The 17,725-nt window shown below is 47.0% G+C and overlaps 1 protein-coding gene across 2 annotated transcripts in view; it reads left to right on the top strand.

Moving 5' to 3' along the window:
* Positions 1-1,487: 1,487 nt before the first annotated feature.
* SLC35F4 (solute carrier family 35 member F4) overlaps positions 1,488-17,725 on the top strand; it is a 109,854-nt gene continuing 93,616 nt past the window's right edge. For both annotated transcript variants that reach the window (XM_063399610.1, XM_063399611.1), the window contains exon 1: positions 1,488-1,662. In XM_063399610.1, the coding sequence (XP_063255680.1) occupies positions 1,560-1,662 (103 nt within the window). In that variant the 5' untranslated portion in view covers positions 1,488-1,559. The remainder of the gene's footprint in view (positions 1,663-17,725) is intronic.

Genomic DNA, 17,725 nt, shown 5'->3' on the forward strand with positions numbered 1-17,725 from the left:
GTGAGCAGAGGAAGAAGCAAAGGATATGGAATGTCTTGACTGAGCTTCCCATGTACCAGATAATGAAAATGACTGGTGGAAAAGGGGCAAGTGAAGGGAAGCATGATACAGCCACAAGAAAAAAAAAATAGGGAGTTGATTACTGTATACAGACACATTGTAAAGGAAAAAAGGCTTCTTGCTAATGGTCCTTTCAGTCTAGCAGTGAAAAGCGTGGCAATACCAGCGGCACGAAAAGTCAAGTAATTCAAAGCCTAATTGTTGCCAGAGACAGAATTAGCTTCTGGAATGAGTAACAAAGCCAAATGGTGAATTTGTCACCTTTTTTTTTTTTTTTTTTTTTTGAAATGCAGGCAAGGATTTTGTGGACATTGTACGGAGAGATCTTAAAACAAGTGTGCAACCTGTCTGGGTAGCAGATATCCCTTTTCTTCCTGAACTCTGGCACAGTGTGGGATGGCAGAGCTGCCAGCACTGAGGCAGCGTTTCCAAGTGACACAGGGAGAGGCAGGGGCTCCTCCGGAGGGATGTGATGAGGGTGTCAGATCAGAGGCAGGAGCTCCTCTGACATGGGGACAGGCTGGAGAGCGGGAGCTGTCCAGCCTGGGGAAGAGAAGCCTCTGGAAAGACCTTAGAGCCCCCTCCTGGGCCTAAAGGGACTCTGAGAAAGCTTGGCAAGGACTTTGGACAAGGGCATGGAGTGGCAGGATGAGAGGGAATGGCTTTAAACTGCCAGAAGGCTGGGCTGGATGGAATATTGGGAAGGAATTCTTCCCAATAGGGAATGGTGGTGAAACCCTGGCACAGGGTGCCCACAGAAGCTGCGGCTGCCCCTGGGTCCCTGGAATTGTCCCAGGCCAGGTGGGATAGGTCTTGGAGCAGCCTGGGATACTGCAAAGTGTCCCTGCCCATGGCAGAGGGTGAAACTGGATGGGCTTTGAGGTCCTTCCCAACCCAAACCAGTCCATGACATGCACAGCATGGCGAGGTGAAACCTTGTCCCCTCACAGTCCGAATTAAAGGACTCTCTCCTCCCTCTGACACCTGCGTGCAGCCCCTGGAGGGGTCAGATCTGAGGGCCCGCACCCTCAGGAGCAGCCCAGGATCGCTCCCCGTGCCGGGCTGACCCCGCTCAGCCCGCGGCCCGCCGAGGCTGTGGGGCTGACGGGGCGACAGCGGCGCCGCGCCCGTCACACGGACACAGCGCCCGAAGCGAGGGGCAGGACAGCCCTGAGCGTGCCGGGGGCAGCTCCCACCCTCCGCCCCCGCATCGCGCCGCACCTGAGGCCCGCCGGAGCCGCCCGCTGCCTTCCCGGCCGTCCGCGGAGGGCGGGGGCCGCGCTGCGGACCCGTCCTGCGCCAGGCGGCGGAGGCAGAGCGAGCGCCCCGCCGGCACCGCCAGCTGCGGCGGCCGCGCTCCTCCTCCCCCTCCTCCTCCTCCTCCTCCTCCTGCTCTCCTCCTCTCCTTCCTTCCCCCTCCTCCTGCTCCCGCTGCTGCTCCTGCCCTCCCGGCTGCGCTCGCCGTCCCGCCCGGCCGCCCCGCGCGGCTCCTTCCCTCTATGGATGGGAAGGCAGCACCCAACGGCGTGGCCACCATCGAGGACAGGATCCTGCGCATCACCGGCTACTATGGATATTACCCGGGATACTCCAGCCAGAAAAGTAAGGCTGCCTCCCGCCTCTCCCGGCCCTTGAGGGGGGTGTGTGTGTCGGCAGAGCCCTGAGGGTGCCCGTGCTGCCCCCCAGGTGCTGCCGCGTCCCTCGGGGTGAGTGTGGGGCACAGGGCGCGGGGTGCCCGCTGTCCCCCGAGGGGACGCGGCGGCTCTGCGGCTGGAGACCGGGGCGGCGGCGCTTGGCCGCGGAAATTCGCGGCTCCGAGCCTCTCAGGGCTGGCGTTTTGGGGGTTCTTTTTCATTTCCACCCTTCCCATCCCCGCTGGGGCCGGGGGTTCGCTCTCCGCCTGCTCCGCGCCCGCCGCACCGGGAAAGTTTCGGTCTCGGTGGGTACCCCCGGGCAAGCGCTCTAGCTCCTGAATTATTCATCTTCCTCTCGAAACTAATGAGATTTTTCCAGAAAAGTGGGGAGTTACCGACGATGGGAATGTTCCTTCGTGCCTCTTTAATACCAGACACTTGTGGTTTAGGGGGTCGATGCTGGTTCGGGGTCTTTCCTTTTTTTTGGTGTGCGTTCTCTTTATTTCCCTTCAGCGAAGACGCAGAAAATAAAGCAGGCGATCCTTGCAGAAAGTTTTTTTTTTTTTTTTTTTTTTTTTTTTTTTTTTTTTTTTTTTTTTTTGCTTTTTGAAGTTTTTAATTAGGAGCAGCGGGTTTCTAGCAGCTGGGAGAGCCTTAGTGGGTTTCTCTGGAATTCTGGCGGTCCCAGCACTCTGTTTGATGGGGAAAGTTTGGCTAATGAAAGAAATGATTCATTTTTACCACCGAGGAAATCAGGTTTTTATTGTGTTAGTAGTTGCTTTGCAGTTGGCAAAACTATGACATGCCATAGCTTAATGAACAGAAGAGGAATTGAGGTGAAGTGAGGGGCAAAATAAAAGGAAAGGCAAGGAGCCCACTTGGGTGAGGTGAGACTTTCTTCTGCACATTCCCCTTGGAATATTCTGCTTTCCAGAACAGCCTGCACAGTACTCCCCAGCTCCAATGCCATAATAAACAAAAACACAATTAATAAACTGCTAATATCAGAAAAAACATATCTGTGGGCTTTTTATGATGGAGGAAAACCATGCATTGAAGCCACTTAATAGGAATTCCTCTGTGTAATAGATGAAAAATCCAAGTCAAGCCCAGTGATTTTATCCAGCTGTTATTTGTGGCACACTAACAGCATGACAGGTGTTATGGGCATTTATTTGGTGAGGTCAGTTGGTTTTTCTGCAGTCAGAGGAGTTGGGAAGAAGCTCTGAACAATCTGGAGGTGTGGCTATATGCAGTCCAGGGATTAGTTAAATCTGAGCCATGTGGGACCTGTGTCCCAAATTCTGTAGTGGCTCCAGAATATCTCTACAGTGTGATCTCCCAGAGAAGGGTGAGGATTCCACTTTAATAGTTTTTTGCAAGTTTGCTTTGGTGGCAGCATGCAATTTTTCAGTCTGCAGCAACACTCCCACTCTGTATCAGGTTGTAGATCTGAATCCCGTGTTGTCAATCCAAGTTCTCCTTGTGGTGCAGTGGGAATGTCAGGAGAACACTGCCTGGACAGAGAAAAACTCTCTCAGACCAGATTCTGCAGATGCTGCAAACTGCATCTGCTTAAAAATTAGCAAAAGCATGCCAGGAGAGGCCAAGACTTTCACATGTGCTGACTCTTGGGATTTTACTGCAAGTCTCCTGGCCTTTTGTGCCTTTCTGTCTGGGTGCTGAGGCAAAACAAAATCATCAGTAGCTCAGGTTTTGCTGTTTGAAGAAAACAAGCAGAATTTGTGGTTGTCGTGTTTAAAGAGGAAAACTGCAAGTGTGTAAATCAGAGGTATTCCAATACTTAAATGCCTTTGGGTAAATGAAAGACATGAACCCCTTCTAAGCTGTGAATGCTTTTTAAAGCAGTTCCCTAAGTTTTGGAACCATCATCATAATTTTTAGAGTGCTTGCAGTTGGCAGATGACTGCTTTATCCTCATGGCTCTATGGTTTGGGTTTATAAAGTACTTGAATGCTTCTACAAAGATGTTTTGGCCTTACCCAAGGTAAAACCAGGCATCCGTCAGGAATCATGAACGTACATCCCCTTGGCACTCAGCAAGAGTCACTCTTGGAGATGCTGGCTTGGAGTTTTTACTCTATTCCTGTGTCGTGGCCAAAGTATTGCCTCTGAGTGGTGCTGCTTTGAAGTTCTGTTGTCTGACAGTTCTTGTCGTGGCTATTTGTTCACACAGAGGCAGCACTGTAAGCATGCAAGGTGGGGAGATTGTACCCCTAATTATTAATGGATTTGATATCTCAGTTTATTCAGTGAGGGCACGATTTTTGTCACCGCTATCTAAACTCAGTTCAGATGGACAGTGCTGGTGGCACGCAGCGTGCTCAGAATTCCAGGCAGGTTGTGTCCGTACCCTCCCCAGTGGCAGAGGAGCCCTTTTCCTGTCACATGCCCAAGCCTGTGGCACGGGCATTCATCCCCTTGTGCTGTCACCTTGCTCCTGCCTGGCTCTGGAGCATGCCTGAGGATGAGCTGTTGTCCCCAGGATGGCTTTGTGCTCTCTGCTTCAGAGCAGAGAGCTGGCCAGGCACCAGATGGAGTGACATGATTTGGGTGGTGACAGCCTGCTGAGGGTCACCACCTTCCTTGAGGCTCCTCTTTGTCCCCAGCCTGCAGTGCCCAGCTAGGGACAGAAAGATTCACTGGGGGAAGTTGAAGGCAGCAGTGGGTGGCTGCTGTTCTGCGCACTCGTGGAGGGTGCCTGGAAGATGACAGGGAAAGCCCAAGGCTTTGTGAGATGTGCTGGTGATTTGCATCCCTCCTTCAGTGGATTGGCTTGTATTCCATGGTCTAACAGGAGATCATGCCATGCTTTCTGTGTGGGAAGGCTGAGGACTGCTCACAACTAGCCATGAAATCTGATGTTAAAGCACTTGGTGTTCAAGAGCTGAGATCACAAAGAACTGCAGTATTTTCTATTGACTTGTGCCTCATCGTCTATATTTGTGTGCATTAACCTACTTCAGACTTGGGGTGTGCATGTGATGATTCTTCTATTAATTTTAAGTCAGGCGCTTTTATAGTTTTATTTATTCTTAAAAAGTTGCTAGAGAAGGAAAATGCCTGTTTTATTTCTCTGTACATCATCTGAATGAGCAGAAAAATGTATTTTTGTCTGTTACTTACATCCATGCCTATTGCAAAAATCCTATATCCTGCCTAATAAGAAAAAGATAAAATTTTTTCCCCCTCCACTTTGTGCTGAGATGGGAAGGACTCTTCCTGATCCCAGTTAGCTTGTACTTGGGATGCATGGCTTGATCCCTCACTTTGTGCATTTTAAATATGCAGACTGTGTATGAGGTACCTCACTTTTGTGGGAAGGGAGGGGGCCAGTGTCTCTCTCCCAGCCAGTTTCTTTGGAATTCATATTTTCCAGGGCATGGTGCTGTTGTAGATTAGATGCTCTGACCTGGGCTGCACATGGTGCTCCCATGTAAGCTCCCCTTGTCTCCATGTTTCCCTGTGTGCAGTTTCATTTGGTCTGATGCAGCTTTTTCATCTACACAAACAGTGGGAGACTCTGTTCCCTCTCCTGACCTTTGCTGTAACTTCTCATTCTTCTCTGACTTTTCTGCTGGCAATACAATCACGTTTAGTGTCTCCAGGGTCAAGAGTACGTATGGGGTTTGTTTTTTTGTGGGTTTTGATTTTCTTGTTGTTGTTTTTCTCTCTTTTTTCCCCCACTCTTTCCAACTGCCACCCCATCTGCCTTTCATCTCAGTACTGAAACCTTTTTTACTTTCACACTACCAAGTTCCTCTCCTTCAGGTCTGTCCTAACACCTCTTCTGTGCCTTCCACTGAGTTAAAACTGCTCCAGTCAAAGTTTCTCATCTCTGATCTTCATCAGCTTCACCCAGTCAGGTTTCTGCCTGTGTTGTCTTTCTGATGGAGCCCTTCCCACTATCCACAAATCCTTATGTCTTCCAGGGTGCTCTCAGCATCCCAGATCTGCATTTCTGTAATGCTGTTTTCTCAGGCCTGGACGAGCACAGCACAACTCTACTGAAAATGCAGTGGTTCCTCACATGGGCTCCATCACCTTCTCCTTCTCATTGTGCTTGGAGAGCTTCTCTTACTTGCACTTGTGGCTGGAGGGTTTGATTCCCACCCCTGCAGGTTATGAACACCCATCTCAGTGAGGCTCTTGCTAGACTTTTAAACGAGTTCTTTGGACATTATCCCATGCTGATTCCCTTTTTCCTCTCCTTCAGGCCTGACCTGCAGCCATGGAGTTGTGTAAGCTCCTGGAAGCAGAAGGTGCTGTCACGTGTCTGTGCAGCAGCAGGGCTGTGACACTGGGCTCACAGTGGGACACTGGGTGGCCGTGCCTCTGCTGGTGTCTGCCAGGGAGCTGGGGAGCCCTTCCAGCAGCCTGTGACCTTAGCAGTGCCTGGGGGAATGCTGGACCTGTCCTTGCCATGAGCACAGTGGCTGTCAGGAGCAAGCTGTGTGTGTTTTCCTGCTCCCCTGCAGAGCAGCTCTAGCAAAGCTCTGGTTTAATTTGGCAAGTTCAGCCTCAAGTCAGCAATCTGAATTTAAGCACCGAGTTAAGTCTGAACTTGCTCTAAGACACCAGGCTTTGAGAATGCGTTCAAAGTTAAGTCTGTGCTTAATTGCTTTGCCTTAATAAAACTGGGATTAAGGCATTCTAAGCCAGCATCAGTGGCTTGACAATTCGGCTCTTGCTCCCTGAGCAGAGGAAAAGCCTGTGGAGGGAAAAGCTAGCCCTGAAACACTGGAGAGAATTTTCTCCTGGTTATCACAGCAGCTGTGCCAGCAGCTCTGCTGCAGTACAAATCACATGGCAAACCCAGATCATCTCTGTGCTTACTGAGCACCCTTCCCTCCTGGTGGCTTGTCCCTTCCAGTGAGAGAAGCTGTCTCTGTCTGCTGGAGGCTCCCAGCCTCTCCTCCAGCAGTTTCCAGAGCCTTCAGCTTCTCCATGCAGAGCAGGCACAGTGGGAGCTGGGAGAGGGGCACTCGAGGAAGGGTGCTTTGAAATTTGTGGTGGATGAGGCTGGTTTTGCAGAGCTGTGTTTGAGGGCTCTGGGAGGGAGGAAGCAGTGTCTGAATCTCTGTGTGAGTTGAAGTCTCAGGGCTGTGTTGGCTTCTGCCACTTGTGGCAGCTGTCCCTGTGCCACCTGGGAGCCTTTGGGGTTGCAGAGACTCCAGATGCAAGGCTAGCCTGGGATGAGCTTTATTTCAAAGCCTTCCCTTTCCCAACTGGACAGGGTTTTCCACAGCAGGGCTATGCCCTGGGAGGGTGTGCTGCAGTGAGGGCTGGGTTGCAAACTGCCAATTTCAACAATTTCCTCCTCCCAGCTCTGGGGCACAAGTGGATGTCGTGGCACTGCATGCAGTCTTGTTGTGGTTGCTTTTTCTCACACACTTGCCTCTCTGTTTGGGTGGAAAAAAAAAGTATGGCTGTATGTCAGCACTGGTGGCAGTAACTTATGAAGTAATTTCTTTCAGCAAAACAGATTTTATAAATACTCCTTTGCTGACTAATATTGGCAAGACCAGGTTTGTTTCCTGTAGTGGAATAGGGCCAGGGTTTGTGTGGATTTCTGTTTGTGCTGGAAGGGGATGGCCTGGCAGTCTTGCACTGGTAGTTGGAATATGGGACCTTCCCCTCAGGTGAGGACATGAATTCTTGTGGAAATGGAGGGGTCTCATCAGCTGGGAGGAGAGGAAACGGCTTCAGTCCTTCCCTCAGGGACTGATTCATCCCCTTGGGGTCAAATCCCTGAGCTGTGGAACTGTGGTACTGGGCATGGATACAGTTCTGGACATCTGTGGGCAGGAGGGATGAATCCAAATTGGGAAGGACACCGTGGTGAGCAGGGCAGTGAAGAGCATATCCTTGTGAGAGGGGGCTGACAGAGCTGGGCCTGCCTGGGCCAGGATGGGAACAAGGCTGCTGCTCCAAACACATCGTGGCAGGATGAACAAGGAAATGTAGGAAAGAAGAGTTATTTAAACTGAAATTGCATGTTGGCACACAGGCAAATGGGTAGGAACAGGCCATGAATAAATTAAGGCTGGAAATTAGCAGAAGGCTGAGAGTAATGGCCAAAAATCTTGCTCGGTCTTATGTATTTAAATAAGAATTATTTCCCAAGCTTTAAAGATGCCTCATAAAGACATCTGCCAAGATTTTAAGAAAAATTACCCCTATTTGGCAGGGAAAATTGAGACAGTAAGATGAGGGGAGTGATGCTAATTTGCCAGAGGTTGCTCAGAACAAGCCATAAGTTTGATGGAGCGATCTCTGCCTCCACTGGTGACTGCACAGCAAGTCTGGTGCTGGAGCTGGCCCAGTGCTAAAGGTGGAGGAGGTGCTCTCTATAACTTGGTAGCTTTCTACATGTGCTCTCTGCCCGCTGTTGAGCTCCTCTGCTCTTCTGTGCTCATTCTCAGGTCACCAGTGGGATCCCAGGGCTCAGTGTTGGGCCCATCCTGTTTAATAACTTTATTGATGATCTGGTTGGGGGGTTGAGTGTCCCTTCAGTAAGTTCATGGATGACACCAAGTTGTGTGGGAGTGTGGATGTGCTGGAGGGCTCTGCAGAGGGATCAGGACAGGCTGGATTGATGGGCTGAGGACAGTTTTGTGAGTTCTAGGAAGACCAGTTGCCAGGTCGTGCACTTTGGCCACAATAACCCCATGCAGAGCTACAGGCTGGGACAGAGTGTTTGGAAAGCTGGAAAAGGAACTGGAGGTCAACAGTGGCTGGACATGAGCCCAGGTGTGCCCAGGTGGACAAGAGGCCAATGGCACCTGGCCTGGGACAGCAGTAGTGTGTCCAGCAGGGCCAGGACTATGATTATCCCTCTGTGCTGGGCACTGGTGAGGCCACACCTCAAGTGCTGTGTCCAGTTCTGGGCCTCTCATGACAAGAAGGACTTTGAGGGTCTGGAGCATGTCCAGAGAAGGGAACAGAGCTGGGAAGGGTATAAAGAGTAAGTCAAATAAAGAATGGCTGAGAAAGCTTGGGGGACTTGTCCTGGAGAAAAGGAGGGTTAGGGGGAAACTTCTCATTCTCACAGCTCTCAGACAGGAGGATGCAGCTGAGGAGGAGTCAGACTCTGCTTCCAGAGAACAAGGGACATGATGAGAGGAAATGGCCTGAAGCTGCGCAAGGGGAGGTTCAGGTTGGACATCAGGAGGGATTTCTTCATGGAAAGGGTTGTTAAGCAATGGGATGGGCTGCCCGAGGAGGTGGTGAAGTTGTGTGTTCAAGAAACAACTGGACACGGCACTCAGTGCTCTGGTCTGATTGACAATATGGTGATTGGTCACCAGTTGGACTTGATGTCTTTTCCAACCTCAATGATTCAGTGGTTCTGTGATTATCACAGAAAGTCTTCCTGGCTGCTTGGCCCTCTGGGTGTTGTCTGGGATGGTGGCACAGCTCTCTGTCCCCTCCTGCCTCACCTCACCTGCACCTGGTTCACCTGAGGTGGCTTTAACCTTGCCTACTGTGACATCACCATGGCTGCATGGAGCTGCTCTTCCTTCTTTCCTTGTTTTGCCTAAAAGTGTTGCTGCTGCACACAGCTCATGGGGACATGACCTGGACGTGCCCTGAGCTCCTCAGTGCTCTTCTGGAGTGCACAAAAGGGATACCCCTCATTTTGGCTGTTCTTCCACCACTGTCTCCTTGACATTGCCTTCCCCAGGCAGGCAGCAGCATATTTGGTCCTGGTTGAATGTGGTAAAATTATATTGCAAAGTGACAGATGGTTCTGGCAGACTTTTATCCCTCCAGTGCTTGCATTCCTGTTTTTTAATAGTGGTTTTAAAGGTTTGCAATTATTTCTTCTGCACATTTGGAAATTGATGGGCTTTTGCTCAACTGCTTACATGGGAATTCACCCATGAAAGTGAACTTACTGTTTGTGGAAGGATTGGTGGCAGGAATTTTTTCACATAAACCTGCTGCTGAATGATCACAGCGATGAATAATGAAAATGCCTGCAAAAAAAAAGTCAGTGTCTCTTTGTGGCAAATGTGAGAATAGGGTGGGGGGAACAAAACGCAAAGTGCTTAACTGAGTGCTTCAATTATTTATCAAGTGGGCCAGCTCTACTTAGTGAGACTGAAAATTGTTTTTTCTTGTGGTGAGGTGAAGTGAGACTCCCTGGTGGCCAAAGGCTTGGGCTGGCCCTGTGCAGATTTCACTGCAGGGAGGTGGAAACTGCAAGGTTATGCTGAGCTAATGCCCAGGGTATGGCTTTCACAGAGCTGTAAGTGAGAGCTGCCCTGGCACTTCCAGGGCCAGCAGTGAATTTATTCCAAGGCGTGCAGGATGGGCTTTTTGGTGTGTCTGCCACACAAAGACCTTCCTGTTAGTCCTTTAAAAACATATTGATTCTTCCTAGACCTCCCTTGGAAATACTTTTGGTAAAATGAATATGCACTGTCCAGCATTCAGCTGGGCTGGATCAGGGGTAGCAGAGTGAGAGAGTGAGAAAGGTGCCTCTGCTGTTCTTTTTGTGGAGGCAAGGAAGATGATTTGCTCCTGTTCTGGGGCAAAAGAGAAGATTTTAGGTCCAGGGTGATATATGATGTTTCCTGCTGATTCTGGCAATCTGAAATCTGTTCCTTGTCTCAAAGCTGTCCAGTCTGTTTTGTCTGATACAAGAAGAGCTCCCATGCCTGTTTTGATTCTTATTTAAGTTTCCAACTACTTTTTGGGGGGAGAGCAAGGGAGAGGCAAGCACCAGCCTGGCAGCTCATGAGTCAGTAAAACTCCCCTAAAACAGGTCTTCCAGATCCACTTTTAGACCAGTTTTAGTCCTGGCAGTGGACTCTCCATCCAGAGTGAGAAAGACATTGTAGCTTGAGGCCAACCTGGTGACTCTTCCAGTTTTATTCCTTCTTGCTCCTTATGGCACGGAACTGCTTGAGCAATTTCCTGCTGAAGGAAAATCCAGTACAGCTCTCCCTCTTCCTGTGGAGGCTGAGTCTTCTTGGGGACTTCTAGAGCTAACACACCTCTATTTTTAATGGGGTAGTTGGTGACTTTATGGAATAAAACCTTTCCTGCTGGGGACTGATTTTTCCTAGGATTCCTGGGAACACAACTCTTCAGGCCCTTTCCAGCTAATGGGCATCGTACATGAATGTTCTGAATGTTCAGAGGACAGCACTGGAATCATCTGTGCCTGTGTAAGATAAGCATGAAACAAGGCTGGAAACACATGTTCTCTGTTGGGGAGAGAAAATTAGTCCTCATGGTGTGATTTATATTCTGCATCTTGAAGTGAGATGGCAGAGTTGTAATAAAGCAGTCGACAAGTGCAGTCATTGCAACCCTTTTCTTTTACATATCTGAATCCTGGAACTTTAAAATCCTTTCTTACACAAAGCTTGGCATGTGGAGTGTGCAGCCCTGGAATTGTGTGGGTGCAGATTGGGGTTTTTCTCTGCAGTGCCAGAAATAACCTGTTGTGTGATACGTTACAGGGGCTAGGATTTGTAGCAGCTTGTGTGCAAGGATGCTTCAAAGGGTTTCACCAGAGGAAAATCTTCAGTGCTGACAGCATGGATAACAGGAAGATGAACTTACCTGGTGTTTCTGCACCATGGTTTGGACTTCTACATGAGGAGGGTTGGTTTTATGTGTGAGAAAGCTTTTGTTCAATGCTCAGTACTCAGTGGGGCTGCTAACACAAAGACCAGGTGGAAAATGATTGAACTTAGCATTTACCAGGGATATATTTGAAGTTTCCCGATTTCCTATCAATTTTTTCTTCTTTCTCAGGTGGGATGGAATGGGGCAAAAAAAAAGTGAGGAATTAGATAAAAAGAAAATTAAATACTTCAAGAACGTTTCTGCTGAGGAAAAATAATCGAGGTCTGAAATGTAACTAAAGAAGTGCATTCCACATGCATTGGAAAACAAGCCTTGGAGGAAGGAACAAAGAGCATTTTTCAGCTGAAAGGCTGAGCTGAGCTGCTGTTGGTGTGCCAAACCATATGTGTCCTGTCGAGGTGATTCATCCATACAAGTCCTGCCTTCTGTCCCTCTTCTTGGGGGGCCCTGTGGCAGCAGGCACGGGTTTGTGTGTGCTTGTGCTCTACAAAGCAGGGAGCCCTGGGCTGAGATCAGTGTGCAGGGGAGTGCACGGCTGTCCTCTGCTCTCCTCATGGAGCTGTGTGTCCAGGAATACTCATTCCTGTGTCCATGTGCTCTGGGATGCAGCCCTGACTGGTTGTTCAGTGTCAGGAGTTGTCCTTCCACCCATAATTGTTCTGCAGCAGGGAAAGGTAGTGAGGAGGCTGCTTAACTGGGTTTTCCAAGGCATCCTGTTTGTTTCAGTGTTGGAAAGGAGGTTAATTAGATCAAATTAGGGCAACTCTATTTCTAGCTGGGGTCTGTGCAATGTTTTTGTGCATTTCTGCTTTGAAATTAATTCAGAGCAACTGTTTTGAGCATCCTGATTGAGACAAGCAACCCTGGCTGTGGGTTTAGAGAAGTCAGCCAGAAGAAAAGGTTGTCTACATTTGGGCAAAATCAAGAGAACTTCCTTAAACTTAGATATTCCCACTGTGCACGGGTACAGCAGTGACTCCTCTGAGAGCCAAAGACTCTTGGGCAGACCTGGAAATACCACTGGAGAGGGACTGTGAAGCTGCACTGCTCTCAGATTTTGTGTGCCTGACTTTTAGAGGCACTGCCTCCAAGATGTGCTCCTTAATTATTACTGGTGTAATGTTTAGTGAAGTTTTGTAGCACTTTGTGGAGATAAAAGATTCATTATAGTTTATTGCTTTAGGAAGGCAAAGAAAAGTGGGTGGTGCAGCTCCCAGATTTGCCCTGTGTAGGGGAATGTAGGGTAGAAGAAACCTGTCATTGTTATTTGGCACATTATTAACAGATGTTGGCTTTGGTCTCTATTTTATCTGCAATCTCAAATTTGCTGTAGGAACAGTAACTCAGTTAGTTTGGTTCAGATTTACTTTACTTCCAAGGCTACTCCCAGACATGGGTTGTTCACAGCTGAGGGTGTTTTTGCAGACAAAACTTTTGAGGGTGTTTTAGTTGCAGACAAAACTTAAGCCATTTTAAACATGATGTTCTGACAAACACAGCTTTGGGGAACAACGTCAAGGTTCTGATAATTTTCAATGCCTTTTTTCCCCCCTCTCCATGCTGAAGCAGTGTGATACCTGGAAAATTATCACCTTAGGGCAGGAGAATCCTCTGGTGCTTTAATGACTGTTGCCATTCATGTCCTCCCTGTGGATGATGGATTATGTGGGGCTGCCTAAAGCAAGTAATCCCATTCTGTTCATGATCCCCAAGTTTTTCTGTTTCCTTTCTTGGTACTCTGGACAGAAACTGTAGTTTTGAGCAGCCTGATTTGCCAAATATCCTCTTTGCACACAAAGACAAGATTCGCAGGACTTCATTTGAGGGTTACAGCCATCTTCTGTCACGTTCAGGTGTCTCTGAAAGCCAGCTGGAATTGCACAGTGCAGTTTGAACTGACTCTGCAGACACTGGGTCTTCTGCTGTATTTATGCTTTCCCTGTGTATTTTGGTGACTTAAGCCACTCTCCATGGTCCTGACTTTCCTTTTCATCCTATCAGCCTCCCTTCTCTCCCTGTCTGTGGTGTCTCCCTTCAACTGGGCTGGTTGAAGGGATGATCTGAAAGGAATTTTATTTGGTGCCTTTGATGTGCAGAGCCTTTTTTCTCTTTATGGGTTATGAACAAAAATTGTGTCTGTGTATTCCCAAACTGAAGAATACATGATTGCTGTTCCCAGCCTTCCTCTGAGAACAGGCTTTGACATCATTCATACTCTATAATTCATGGTATTTTTGTAGCAGTCTGTTAAGGTCTGCAAGAGAGTGAAAGGGTTGGTTTAGAAAGGCAAGAATCATCCTGTGCCTTCTGGTAGGTCTGTGACCAAGCAGATTCCTGCTCTTTGGAGTTGTTACTGGGTCTCTTTTATCATGGAATAATTTTTCTTTCTCTTTGGAGTTGCTACTGGGTCTCTCTTTTATCACAGAATCATTTTTTAAAGGATGATGTTGTTTTCCTTGGTGCAAGCACTTGCTCCTTGTCAAACACATCCTCGTATGCCCCGCTAGGACTTTGCGCCTTGTTCCGAGGTGTTTTAAAAGCAGATTACAGAACGTCTTGTAACTCGTCAGCTGTTGGTTTTTTTAACCTGGTTTCTTAAGGAAACAAGGCTTATGTGAACACCATCCCTCTCCCCCTACTCCCTCCCCGTGTAGCTTTTGAATCTGTTGGCCGAATCCAAGTGAAATTACCAGGAACGAGAGAGCACAAAAGGTGCGAAATCCTGATGGACCTCATAAAAACACAGCTAGAAACAGGGGGCTCTTGGTTCTCTGCCAGTGGAAAAGCTGTAGGAGTACCTCATTCCTGGAGATGAGACGTGCTGTGTACAATTTTTGGGGATCTTGTCAATGACACATCTAGTTAACATCCAGCTTCAGACAGTGACCAACAGGAGATGTGCAGGGAAGGGAATAATGAAAGTTCCTGGTGCACTTCTGTCCATCATTGATCTGTGCTTTGGGAAGCTCTTGGTGTTTGTCTGTTGTTGTTGCTTTTAATGGCTATTTCTTCCATGAGTTGGTAGGGATGTGACTTTGTCCTTTTTGCTGTTGTGGGATTTCTTTTCTCTGTTGCTTCTGGCTCTTTGGGTGTGGCTCTTCTGCTGAGGAGTCAGGGTAACTCCCATGAAATCTTGGAGGCAGATCCTTCCCACCCCCTGATTTTGTGGAAAGAGAGGAGGAGAAGGAGAACAAAATGTTGGTCTGTTAAATGTGAATAAACATCCTGTGGAGCTAACACATGTTTTATTTCATAATTCTTTCCAGCACAGAGATAAGATACTCTCCTGGGAGGAAAGAAATTGGCTTTGGACTGTTTGGCTGCTTCCTCAGGCTGTAGTGGGATGCCAGAAGCCTCACAGGGTACACCTGCCTTTGTTTGGGACTTTGAGATGAGGCAGTGAAAAAAACATAAAATGATGCCACAGGACAGTTTCAGGTTTTGGTCTGAAATTCAATGAATAAAAGATTACTTTGCAGAACCACAGCCATTGGTAGAGATCTGTAGAGCAATGCAGGCAATGGTTGTGAACACTTTGCAGTTTTAAAAAATGGAGAGAATGGAGTTGTTTTATTATGGCTACAGAAAATGTTATCAAATATTCATGATGATCATCTCCTCTTATTTGAAATAATAAATCCAAGGTTAATTTTGTACTTGTAGAAAACCGGTGCCTGACTGTTGGCCCCTTATTTTTTCGCTGGTGTAATGTAATGATAATATTTAATATTTTATCTACTTTGCAAGGATGTTATTAGGCTCACAAGTACATCATGGTACCCAGAGAAGGAAAAGTAAGCTTCTTCCTCTTTCTCCTGCAGGTTAGGGAGAGGTTTCTGCTGACATTTTAGAGCTCAGGGAAAGAAAACATTGTGCTCAAGAAGGCTCATATAGGGCATAAGTTTGTTGATGAGTTTAATGTTCAGGGTAACTATGAGGTTTAAAACAGGCAATAAAGAAATGCCGCCAGTTCTGTTTATTTTAAAGGCTAAGTCCTTAAAAATTATTTTTATCACTCATGCCATCCATCGTGTTGCCAGTTGTGACATTTGTGACCTGTGTTGCAAATTAGAATTCGACATTGTGGTGACTGCACTGAGCAAGGAAATATGCCCCAGGGGCTTAGAAATAGTATTTAAAGCACCCATCCCATGATTGCATTTTATTATTCTGCTGTATTTGTTTTTGTTATTTATTTCCCCCCAAAATGAATGCAAGTTTTCAATATCACCATTTGGCAATGACATGAAGACTTTTCAGTCATCGCTGCTGTACAGAGTATTGTAAAGTCTGACATCCCTTTGAAGAACTGTTCTTAGCCACTGCTGCTATTTTTATTTTTGAGTTGTTCTCTGTGGAATATTTTTTATTTTGTCCTCACGTGCCCTGAATTTTTGAAACATTTTCAAATCAATCGAGGTCTTTCCCTTTCCTATGTTTTCCCCACTCTTATTAACTTGTACTGGACTGTGCCTTCGAAAATCTAGTTGAAAGTCGTTTTCCCTTGAACTCCAAGGAGCCTTTAGAGAAACATCTGCCAGAAGCACTGACCTACAAAATCTATTAGGCTCTTCCCACTGGTGTGAAGCTCATTTATGTAATGCTGCTGGATGGCACTGCTCTGCTCTGGAGATGAAATACAAAATTCAGTTTTGCTTTCATAAGCATAGGTGCAAAGAAGTGGCTGATATTGAGGTGATGTAATAGTGTTAAAGGTTGGATGTTAATTGTGATCATATATAACTTGCCAGTTGTAATGTGGCAGAGAATGGTGTCAAAAACAGGGGAGTTAATTGTCCAAGAGAGAAATATTTCTTCCCTCCATTTCTGAGCAAAGCAATAATTTAATGTAAAATTAGTCAGGTTGATTAATCTCATTATAAACACAGAAATATAAACAGGTGATGGGAAGCATGTAATTAGAAGAGTTTATAGATTTTCATCAATTATTTGATGATCTTTTGAGTTTGGTGGTTATAGTTAAAACTGGCAACTTACTCACACTCTGTATATTATTTATAAATACTCTGATAATGGGAAGTACCAGATAAAGTACCAGAAGTTTATCAAACCTTTGCCCTCTGAAAGATCTTCCAGGGGTGGAAATGCGAAGGCATCTGCTCCGTCAGAACATAAAAGTGGAAGCAACAGGGGTAGTAAAATGTCATGTGTTTCCAGTGGATCAGAGGAAAAGGGAAACCAGCACATGAATTTGAACTTGCACTTGCCTGATGTGGACTTGGGAGATGAGCAGAGAAAGTTCTGAAATTTTCCTCTTCAGTTTTGGGGATTTTGGCCTTTGGTGATATTTCACTCAAACTTTATCCCCAGTGGATGAGTGAAGTCAAAGCACAGCAGAACCCATAATCTTCACTACATAAGCAGTAGTATTTGGAGAGGCTAGTATTATATCCAGCAGCTTGGAGCTGTATGAGCAAGGAGCTGCTCAGAATTGGAATAATTTAGAATGCAGCCTTTGGTGCAAATCCAGACCAAGTCTGACCTTTGCCTCAAGGCTGATGAAAGGATGCCTTAATCCTACTGTCCCAGCACCTATTTTTAACGCTATGTGTGCCCCCATTTGATTTTGGAGGAAAGTTTTCTAATTCCCTTTGAATTCCCTTCTTGGACAGTCATCATCTTTATCTTTTTGAAGAGACATCAGAAAGCTGTGAATCCCTTCTGAAGTGGGCTGGGGGATGTGTCCCAGACACATTAATAAAGCTCCCCATCCTGAAGTATCAGGAGGAGCTAACAGAATATTTATGCCTGCTTGTTCCCTGACCTTCCATAATTGCCCCTGATTATTCTATTACAGCAGAACATTTTAAAGTAATTGTGGACATTGGATGTAAGTGTGCAGCCACAAAGGCTGTCCTGAAACTTGGCAAAATCATGGACAGGCATCCAAACTGTGAGTCAGTCTGCCCTGATCTTCCTTCTCAAGTGGGATGTGACCCAGGCTGAATAATGATTTGTCCCTCCAATGAAGTTACATGGTGAAAAGTGGCAGAACCTGACTTGGTTCTTTGATATTTTTGCCACCAATGCAGATTCCAGAGTCGGGAGTTTGGACTGCCTACAATGTTTGGGATTTGGCCACTTTTACAAAAATTGTCATTGGTGAGCTCTGTGGTTTGAGCAGTGATCATCTGCTAAGCAGATTGCAGAGCTGGCAGAGGTGTGGAGAAATACCTTGTGTCTCTAGTGGGCAGGGTCAGCTGGATCATTCTCAGGGGATACATGCCTGATCCATTTTGAAAACATCTCTGGTGGGGACTGCCCACCTTCCAGGCATTCTGTTCCAGTGATTCATTTATTGTGGTTTTCTCATGACTAAATCTTTCTTGCTCTAGTTCAGACCCAATCCTTGTCCTAGTACCTTGTAACTGGTCTCCCCCTCT

This window comes from Prinia subflava, chromosome 5 (genome assembly GCF_021018805.1).
Source record: "Prinia subflava isolate CZ2003 ecotype Zambia chromosome 5, Cam_Psub_1.2, whole genome shotgun sequence".
NCBI classification, from domain to species: domain Eukaryota; kingdom Metazoa; phylum Chordata; class Aves; order Passeriformes; family Cisticolidae; genus Prinia; species Prinia subflava.